Source organism: Leptonychotes weddellii, chromosome 13 (genome assembly GCF_054177405.1).
Source record: "Leptonychotes weddellii isolate Sample4059 chromosome 13, ASM5417740v2, whole genome shotgun sequence".
Lineage (NCBI taxonomy): Eukaryota > Metazoa > Chordata > Mammalia > Carnivora > Phocidae > Leptonychotes > Leptonychotes weddellii.
In genome coordinates this window covers 45,864,640-45,875,474 of record NC_138381.1, presented here as the reverse complement: position 1 = coordinate 45,875,474, position 10,835 = coordinate 45,864,640, and the positions used below count along the sequence as shown (strand labels likewise).

The 10,835-nt window shown below is 43.1% G+C and overlaps 1 protein-coding gene across 1 annotated transcript in view; it reads left to right on the top strand.

Annotated features, from left to right (window-relative positions):
- Positions 1 to 2,858: 2,858 nt before the first annotated feature.
- COLEC12 (collectin subfamily member 12) overlaps positions 2,859 to 10,835 on the top strand; it is a 40,398-nt gene continuing 32,421 nt past the window's right edge. Inside the window, exons 1-2 of the mRNA XM_081802544.1 lie at positions 2,859 to 2,982; positions 4,311 to 4,433. Coding sequence (XP_081658670.1) covers positions 2,859 to 2,982; positions 4,311 to 4,433 — 247 coding nt within the window. The remainder of the gene's footprint in view (positions 2,983 to 4,310; positions 4,434 to 10,835) is intronic.

The following is a 10,835-nucleotide window of genomic DNA, read 5'->3' as shown; positions in this document are numbered from 1 at the left end:
TTTTTGAAGCTTCTCTCTGGTAACATGATCTTTACAACAACACCACCGAGCTCTGTAGACACTTGTGATAATTAAGACAGACCAGGAATGTCCCACACTTGCCCACAGTGCCAGGCTTCACCTGACAGGGAAGGGGATTGATCAGCATGAGTCCATTTCAAAAGACAAGCCATCCTTCAGTGATGGCAGAAAAATATGATAGTGAATGAAGGAGACTCTTTTGTTCTGCAAAAAAGATTGGAAAAACAGACTGGATCAGAGCCTGGACCACAGCGCTTGGGAGGGCTCTTCATGGAGAACCACAGCAGAAAGGAATTCTCTGCTGGTGAATTCTTCTGGCCCTTTGCACTGTCATTCCTGCAGTGTTCCAATTATTCTCTCCAACCAGCTAACCGCCGCCCCCTGATCGGCGGCCCCACCCAGCCCCCACTCTTCTTACTCTAAACATATGTTATTGGAAACAGGGCAACCCGGGGAACTTTGAGTTTGGGCCCTGTGGACCAAATTGTCAGCCTATCCTGAACTTCCGTGGAATGCCCAAGGAGTTGACCAGAGTGATTCTGATTTCACTGGGCCCCCAAACTTTCTTTCTTTCTTTCTTTTTTTTTTTTTTTGCATAATAAAGACTTGGACACTGGAAAATACATTTAAAACATGAGCCAAGAATCAAGTTCAGCGGGAGCTCATTGAAGAGGGATAACCAATGGAAACGCAGGGATCCTTCAGGCGTGTTCTGTCTGTGGCGTGCTGAATTGCAAATGTGCTGTTTGGGCCAGGATTTTCAATACGCTGTCTCCCGGCGGTAAGGGGCAAGATGGCTTCATTTCCTGAGCTAGAATGTCTTATCTGCAGCACTCTGCAGGTTGATTCCCTTGCCTTTCCCACCACCCCCACCCCCTCCAACAGGAACAAAGCCCCCAGTCTCTGGAAAGTAATGCTGAGAAAACAAACAGTACAAAGGCTGGTAACAGGGGGATATCTCTCTTGGATGTTTTCTGTGACCATCTTGGTTCAAGGAGGAGGGGGTCCCCCAGCTTCGTGAGCCAGCAGGGTCTCTTTGTAGTAGGCATCTGTATGTTTGGCCAGATGTCCTCCCAGCGAAGGGCAGAGAGGGAACGATAAAACAGAATTCTTATTAAAAATAAGTCTCTGGGGAGAGAAAAAACAAGACACAGAATGTGTGTCAAGTGGAAAGGGAGGCCAGGCGGTGCCATCTGATATTGATTAAATGCTTGATACAGTCAGCAGCAAGAAGGGCACATCGTGAGGAAGTGACCTTGCTCTTCAGAATATGAACCAGTGACAACTGTCTGGGAGCAATCTGCTTGAAGATCACATGCCCAGGAGGTCCGGCAGCAAACACAGCAGCAGCACACATGGGCAGAGCGGGAGGGAAGGACCCTCGCCCTGAGAGTGCGCATGCGTGGCTTCAGGTTTGCTTTGCCTCGTTGACCTCACTTTCCCCATCAATAACACAATGACACTTGACCAGATGACCTCTAAGCAACTTTCTCACCCTAGATTCTCTTATCTACCCTAACCTCCCCTGTGACCAAATCTTCTGATGGAATGGCTCTGCTAATAGAATGCAAGAAATCGCCCTAGAGAGACATAAAGAGCTCATCCACCACCGTCCTAAAATCCAAAGGAATGAAACTCCCCATCAGTCACAAAAGCGTCATCCAGTCTTTCCAAGGGAGGTCAGTCCGACATCGCTGTGTCTATCATCCTTCTGTGCTTACAGTTGCCACCAAAGCAAGTTTTATGGGCTCTGGACATGAGGTGTGGCATGTTTGTGGGTCTACTTACACTTCCCCCTTTTCCTAGTTCCAAAACTATTTTCACTCTGACTGATGTAAGGGGTATTTATTTCATTTTAAGCTGCCAGATTGTAGAGAGTCTAAGAGCTGATGGGTATGTGTGTTCATTCATCCTTTATTTAAGGAGGAGCTGTTGAAGTGTTTTTGTTTTTTTCCTCTTTGGCATTGTCATGAGGATAGCAGTATCTGAGTCCAGGGTGAGGCTGGATTCCAGTGGGAGTGGAAGAGGAAGCTCCCACTGAGATGAAAGGGTCTCACACAAGGACCATGGCAGTGAAGTGGAGAGGAAGGGATGAGCAGAGAGAGTCACCATGGCAAAGTGGAGAGAGCATGGTGCTTGAAGTTGGACAGTCCCAGGTTTGAATCCTGGCTGTGGTGTCTATGGGATGTCATCTCAGCTGTCACTACCATGCCTCCTTGAAGGGTGGTTACGACTAAAGATGCTGTGTGGAAAGCACCTAGCTCAGAATCTGGTACAGCGTGGGCAGTAAATGAACAGCAATAACCTACAGATGAGATGAGTGATAAAAACGTCCCATGGGAAGATTAGCAGGGCCTGGCAACTGAGTGAATTAAAGAATATATGAGAAGACTCAAAGGTGTCTTTGAGTGGGGGATTGGGATAGTGGTAGTATTTAGGTTGGATGGAAACGTGGAAGTTGGAGTTTTGGCTTGGCGGGGGTGGTACCGAGGTCAGTATTGGATAGGAGGGGTGGTGCTGAGACATCCAGGGGTCCATTAAAGGAGGATGGAAAGGAAACATGGTAAAAGAAATGGGAAAACTGATACTGAGAAGTTGATTTACTCTTCGTCTGTTTGAGTTGGATTTTATAGCTTCACCTTCAGAGGGTTGGCTAACCAAAGGTTGATCAGCATGATCCTTAGGTCCTCAAAATGTATTTCTCCAATTAAGCATCTTCTGGACCTTGTGAGAAATGCAGAATCTTAGCTCCTACCTCACACCTACTAAATCAGAAATCTGCATTTGACAGTGTGTTTTGTAAGCACTTTACAGTTTGAGAAGAGCTGTTCTAAAGCATGGCGGCCAAACTAGCAGTGTCTGCATCCCCTGGGAACTTGTTAGAAATTCACATTCTCAGGCACCTTCCCAGACCTCCTGAATTAGAAAGGCTTTGTTCTGACAAGTCCGACGCACCCCAGAGTTTGAGAATCCCTGTTTAAGTCATGGAACAGATGGATCGAACCCCCTCCCCTTGAGTCTGTAGCACAGAACACCAGAGGGATTGGTTAAACCCTGAAAGTTAAATTGGAGTCATTGTTCTATGCTGTTTCTCTCATCATTTTGCATTAAACACAGCTGAAGAACTCTTTTCACTAAAGAAGGGCACCATGCGTAAAATTACAGACCAAAAGGGGGGAACTTTGGCTGTAGCTTAATCCTCACGACTTACCCATCAAAAGTTATTGAGCACAATTATAGGAGATCAGTCCTTTATGTACTGTTGCTCCTGTGAGATGCTATTAGAAAAATGCAGATAGGAAAACAAGGGATCTCCCGATATTCCTTACAATGTGATTTTCACATTAAAATGCCCACAGTCTTGGCCTCCTGTGTTTCTAATCAATCCGATGGAAAGTTCCCTTTTTATAGGTTAGTTTTTAGAGTCACTTGCAGAAGTGATGGTGGTTCACCGCTTAGACTAGAATGTTTTTCAAAAAGTTGAACAGTGAGTGGTCAAAATTTACCTCCTCTCAACAAAAATGTCTGTTTTTTTTTTTTTTTTTAGTTTCCTCGTTGTTATTCAAATCACTGTGATAACTTAAGGGTCAGCGTCTGTTTTCTATATACATATGTACAAAAATGGTTATATATTGAACATTTTAATCATAAAATTACCTATATTTTCTGCTATAGGTTAGTGCATTACGGCCAGTGACATGGTAAAACAGTGGGGGGGGGCGGGGGGCTGTCAGAGTCTGTGGTGGTCACCAATTTCCATGGTGCAAATACTCCCTCCAGGGCTGATTTCAGGCTTCCAACAGCTTAGCAACCAGCTCCCCAAATTCCTACAAATTTGACAGTTGACTCTTGTAAGCCAGTGAGAACTAGCTCAAGCACACTGCTGAAACAAACATCAAGGGACCGTTCGCAGTTTTTCTGGTTGGCTGTGTTTGAATTGCCATAGGTCCAATAAGAGCTGAAACAAGTACATTTGGGTGTTTAAAATCTTTTGCCATGTAGAGATTTTTAGTGAAATGCTAATTATAATGGATTTTAAATTATTCTGAGACAAAGTTACGTGCTTTTTCCAAGTCATTATTAAATACAACAACGTTAAATTACAACATAATGGCAATATTTAAAGTGCTTATGTTGCTAAAGTGGTATGTTTATAAAATACTACTCATCCTATAGGAAGGCATATGTAAAAATTACTCTTCATCATAGTATTTGAAGCAACATGCAGAAAGATACTTTTCAAAATGATATCTCTGGTTACTATTATTAAAATTTGACTTCTCTTACAGGTATTCAGGAAGGAACACAATGTACCAAATGTAAAAATAACTGGGCACTGAAGTTTTCTATCATATTATTATACATTTTGTGTGCCTTGCTAACAATCACAGTAGCCATTTTGGGATACAAAGGTAAGTACTCTTTCCTTTTTCTTTCCAAATGGCAGGTTTCCCTTTATTAATTTAAACATGAAAAAAAAAACAAACAACATGTTTTCAAGTATGAAGTGTCTCATTAATACAACTCAAATGCACAAGTAAGCAACATCATAAACTTTGTTGTCTTGAGCTTCTTGTAGCTGTGGGATCTGAGTCCTTTTGATGCATTTCAACAACCATAAAGGTCCTCTATGAGTTATAAAGATTTTTCCTCACTGTTGTGTTTTCCTACCTGTTTCTAGCTCCACCCTCTTCCTCAGTCTTTTTTCATCTTATCTCTAAGAGGTCCTGTGGAAACCCTGGAGTCAGTACACAGGAAAATTATACTGACCGAGGGTAAGCCAAACACAAGATCTCCAGAGATATGACTTACTTCACCCCAGGGACTGGGCAGCTAGTTCCCTTTTTTCCTCTTCAGCACATTTACTGTGACCTCTGTTGTTTATATAACGCCATAAAAATATTGTCCTGTAGAAGTTAAACATAGAGGGAGCACTGCCACCCCAACAATATTTTATGGGATGTTAGGTATCCCTCCAGTTTGTCTGGTTTAAGGTCAGTGGAAGATTTTGGCCTAAATCCTTCAGACTTGCAGACAAAGTGGGTTTGCCCTTCCCCTCCCCACCACCACACCCGTTCCAGACACCACAGGTAGAAGGTGTCATGACTCAGAATCACAAGCTGCATAAACCTTTTTATAGAAAACAGCCATGGAAGCCTTCCCATCAAAGACACATGACACAGACATGTCGTCTGGTTTCAGCAAGAGGCAGACGTGGGGGCTGCTGATCTTCAAAACCTTCACTCAGCAACCATCCCGGCTGCCTTCCCTCAGAACTGACAGATTAACAGTGGAGAATTCCCATGTGTTCCCTTCTCTGTTTCTTGGCTCATAGACTTTCTCCCCTTGGGGAGAGAAAGATTCAAAGTGAATTCCCTCCAACCTGTAACTCCTCTCTTCTCTCTCCCAGCATCTAGAGGTTTCCTGAGGAAACCCAATGTCTTGAAATGAGAATGGGCTTTGGAGCCAGATGATCCAAGCTCACTCTTGATTCTGCCATTTGTAATACAATTGTGAATGTTTATTAAGTGTTTGCTGACATGCTAGGCATCATGCTAAGTCCTCCACATGGCTGTGTAACCTGGGTATGAATCATACCCTCTTTGAGTTTCCTGTTTCTTAAAGTGGCAATTAGTAATGCCACTTCTCAAGGTGATTGGGATGAGCAAAGATGATGTCATTGAACCGCCTGTCCAGTAGTTGGTCCTAGTAGATAGCGGCTATATTTCTGTGTTTCTTGCTTCTTCATAACTGCATTTATACAGCTGTAGCCAGTAGAATGGCAAAATGTTAAAAATACTCAGTATAGTTGAGACTTGGAAGTCCCATCTCTGAGGCCACACACATGTAAAATTGTGTGCATCCTGTAGGGTGTTGACTGATGAATTTGAGCAATGGAAATCTGGAAAGTTACCAGGTCATTCTATACATTTGTGATTAGTTAATCCAAACTAGGATTAACAAAGTAAGCGTCAGGAAAGATTATTAAATTGTGGCAAGGCAGGACAAGGGGTGCGGGAACGAGCCTAGTGGGGAAAAGGAGGGTCTTTTATGTCCTGGGTAATTCAGACTGACTCTCCTCCTTTACCAGGTTATTTAGGTCACTACTCTCTTCTCCTTGACTTTTCTCAGGAAACCCAGATAAAGGAGAAGGTTGGAATCAAACAGCTGTTTAATAAGTACCTTTAGGGCTCAGTACTGTGTGATATCATGAAAGCAAACACTTAACTACTGAAAGAGTTGACAGAGGTTTGAAGAGCATACCACCATATGGTATTTTGTAATTTTTACCTCTGCAAAGAAATAAGATCTAGGATCTTTGTGCCTTTAGAATTACACAGAAAGTTCCAAAGGAGAGGGGTTTTTTTGTTTGTTTGTTTTTCAAGTATAGATATTTCCTTCCTTTTTAATGACACTAGAAAACCCTTCTCAGCTCTGGCATGTTGTGCACGGGCTGGTCCATTTGCTGGGAACACCTTTTCTCTGCTCTCCACCTAAAAGGCTCCTTTCCCTTCATGTCTCACTTAGACCCACAACCTGCAAGAAGCCCCTGAAGGCTGAGTTGGCCCTCCAGTTTGTTCCCATAGCACTCCCCTATTTACTCTTAGCCCCTGTCATACTCTATCATTATGGCCAGTGGGCTTGTCTGTCTCACCACCCAAACTCTAAGTTCCATGAAGACAAGAGACTCCTATCTTTAGTTTGTTGTATCTCCCACTAGCATCTAGCCTCATGGTACTTATTAGGCACCAAGTAAAGTTACTGGATAAATTAATGAGAGGGAGGATGGATGGATGGATGGATGGATGGATTGTAGATGAGGGCCGACTTCTGTAAAGATGATCAATCAATGTCCAGGGACCTCCAAGCCATTCTGCACCTAAGGCATTGTTACCACTCAGAGCCCTACCTAGAAGTCTAAGATCCTGAAGGTCGGCATGTCCTGCTCTGTGGGTGTAATCTGTCCAGGATGAAGCAGGGAGACACTGAGGGAGCAAGTACAAGTGGATGCGAGATGATGGTCTTGCCCCTTTTCCCTCCTCAGGGGCCCCCATCCCTCAGGCGTCTACTGACAAATATAAGATAATACAACATGCAGTTTTGGTTTCCAAACATAGTCTTAATGAACTAAAATGTGGATATTTTCCAGATGTGTTTTCTTTTTACTTGTACAGCAATTCTTCTCTCTTGCTGATAAGATTCTAGTGACCCCACACTGGAAGAGGGAGAAAGATAAGACCTAGTTCTCCTTTCCCACATCTCCCTTTGAAGTCTAGAGAAACTATCTCCATTTCAAAAAAGAAAGGAAGAAAAAGAATATTCCGTGAAAGGAGATACTTCTCTGAAGGAGAAGTTAGGAAATAAAATAGAAACTGCTTTATGTATTGGAGTTGGCAAAGGCAACTCCATACTGTTCTTCTCAGAACAGTTTTTTACTTCTCCTTTCATGTCACTTACACAACCATGAGTTAGGATATAACCGAAGTTCCTTCTAGAGAATTTGCTGCACAAGGCAGGGAACGGCTGAGTCACCCGCACAGGGCTATACAGTGGCTGCGACCCTGAGACTCATCAGCAGCTTTACAGAAACCATGTTCTTGGACTGTTCCGGCTTGGGGCATTCTCTGCCTTGGGCTCTTTATTCTCCGCATTGGAGCTTCCATGGCAGAAGCCATGTCTTAAGTTCAGTGGATCATGTTTCTTCCAGAACATTCCCTGAACAGGAAAATCGTACTCCGCTGTCCTGCCCAGCAGGCATCCGTCTTAGGGGAATTAGGATAAAGAAGAAAGACAGAAATCTGACTCTTTCTCAAGACGAATCTCCTTTAACTCAATATTCCTAGTCATAGAATGTCTACCTTGCTGCTAAGCTCTGCTAAAGTAGCAGTGACATCTGGATCTGTAGGCTTTCCTGGCGGGCATCAAATCACACTGGTGGCTACTGTTAGAAGCCAGGATAACACCCAACAACCAGATCTTCGATATTTTTGTAATGAAACCTGAAATGGTGTTCAAGGTAGGAATGTCTTTATTGCATTCCAGGGGAGTGCAGCTGGTATTCCCAGAAGTCCCAGGTACCCATGCAGGGGCGTGTTTCCCCCTCAGGACCGGGACAGACACCCGTGAGTACCAGGCAGGGGCTCTTGGCCCTGCTCTCGTTCCTTGTCCTCAGGGCCTGGACCATGAGCTATGTCTCTTGTGGGAGGTAACTATATTGAGGAAAAAGAAGTACTAAATAAGAGGCAATGTGGAATTCTAGAAAAAGCATTTGTTTTGGAATTAGCTCTCCTGGCCTGCCATCTCACTTAGTCGTTTACAAGCTGTGTAACTCTGGGCAAGTTACTGAACATCTCTGAGCCTCAATTTCTTCATCTCTAAAATAGCAGTTTTAAGGATTAACTGTGGTGATGGTGCAGTGCACCTCTTAAAGAGTAGGCACTGGATAAATAGAGGCTGTTATTATAGGTGTGGTATGAAATCCAATCATCAGGGAAGGCTTAGCACGTTGGGGTGGTAAGATTGGAGTGGACCCTGAAGGATGGGTGGAATTATGACAAGGGAGAAGGAGGTTAATGGCCCAGGCCAAGAGATGGTACCAAAAGGCTTTTATAGGAAAGGTATTATTGTCAGATTATTTTAGAGGATTAGGCTTTAGGTACTCGAAGAGGGCCAACTCTCTGGGCATGATATCCAAAGCAGTGATATTCTGAAGAAAAATTCTCTGTCAAGAAACAGTTTCTAATAAAGGGAAGCCCATGAAAAAACAGACTGCTAGGAACTCTTCTGTTTCATGTTCGTCTTCCTCACATCAGAGGGATCTACAAACTGAGGTCTGCATCAATAGACTGGGAGTTTCTAGGGTAAGGGAGGATGGCTCTGCCACTGTTTTCCTGATTGACAACTTGAGCTGATAAGGTAAGAGTAAGAACCAACGAAAATGCTGTGTGCTCTTTCAGCAAGTGTTGGTTCTGGATGCCCCTCAGCCTAGTATTTGTAGGCAATAGCAAGCTGCCAGCTTTGCAGCCCTGAAGTTTGCAGCTTTAGACCCAGATCCTATTTTTAAACGCAGAGGCACAAGCCCCAGTGCATGTAACCAGTTCATTAGCACTTGTGGCTGGGGCCTCGCTGCACCAAAGAGAAACCTGACAGATGTTTGTTTTGTCTTTAACAAATGTATTTATTCCCTTTACACAAACCTGAATTCTCAGTCCATGACAGTTCTGTGTTTTTTAAAACTAAAATGGAAGGAAAATTAGAGAGGGTAGAAAATGACTGCCTGTCAGCATATTTAGAAGTTTCTTCAGCTTCCGGGAAAAAAAAGGCAGGACTGAAGATCCTGTGTGTGGTTTGAGGACAGACTGAGGCATGTGTTTTGATTTGAGGATCAAAACTGAATCTTAACTCATCAACATTTTATACTTTTTTTTTTTTTAAAGTTTAACTTTGCTAAAATGCAGATGAAACATTGTGTTCTTCAAAAGTTCTGGGGATTTACAAATGTGCATGCCGATCTAACAGTCTTAAGGTATAGATTATTATAATCGTACCTCTCTTGTCTATATAGTCACTTAAAAAAAAAAAAGCAGTGGTAATTCAGCTGGATGTTGTACTCCTTGACAGTGCTGAGGCTTCCCAGGGGGTGGTTTGTATGTCTTTGTATGTATGTTTGTATCTATGTATGTTTGCATGACCTCTAGCTCAGCCAGTTTTTCATAGGCCTCAGGAGCCAGCAGGCAGACTCTCACTGATGTAGGTAAATAGCATAAGAAACAAATATGTGTTGAACACCTACTAAGTGCCACACACTAAGAGCTACAGATAAAACTGAATGCAAATTTTCCTGCCTTAAAGGATCTAATAGTAAACAAGCCAGGACCACACAGTGAAGTAAGTCCTATAGCAGAGAAAGGACTGCTTGCCAAGAGAATTCTGCAAGATGCACCACAGCAAAAATTACCCACAGAAAGTGATGAGCCGAGTCTTGAGGAGCAAGTAGGGCTTAACTTGGTGAAGAGTCCAGGGAAGAACATTCTAGGTAGAAAGAAGAGCACATGGAAGGGCTTGGGTGAGAAAGAGCATTTGGTGCAATGCACACATTTCATTATAGCCACACTCTAGAAGCTTGAGGGGGAGAGCATGACAGGCTTCTCTAGGGAAGGTGCTAGGAGCCACAGGGCTGGTTCACTTTGGGTTATATGTCTGTATGAGAACATGGGAGCGTACTTCTGCTTCCTCATAGGAGCCAGGAGAATCTTCTCGTATAGTCATGCATGGGTGGGACACTTGATGAATAAAAATAAACTGGCCCCATTACCTCACAATTAATATACAAAATCTATTCATGCTTAAAAAAAAAAAATAAAGTCATTCTTTTCAGAAAGCCATTGGTGGTACCCAGACAGACTTGATCTCAAGCTGCTAGAAGTTGGATCTCACAGGAGTCACTTCCAGAGAAACACACTCTTCTTTTTTTTTTATTAATTAATTAATTTATTTTATTGTTATGTTAATCACCATACTAATGTATGGTGATGGTACATCATCAGTTTTTGATGTAGTGTTCCATGATTCATTGTTTGCGTATAACACCCAGTGCTCCATTCAATACGTGCCCTCTTTAATACCCATCACCAGGCTAACCCATCCCCCCACCCCCCTCCCCTCTAGAACCCTCAGTCTGTTTCTCAGAGTCCATAGTCTCTCATGATTCATCTCCCCCTCCGATTTCGCCCCCTTCGTTTTTCCCTTCCTACTAACTTCTTTTTTTTTTTTTTTTTTTTTTTACATATAATGTATTATTTGTTTCAGAGGTA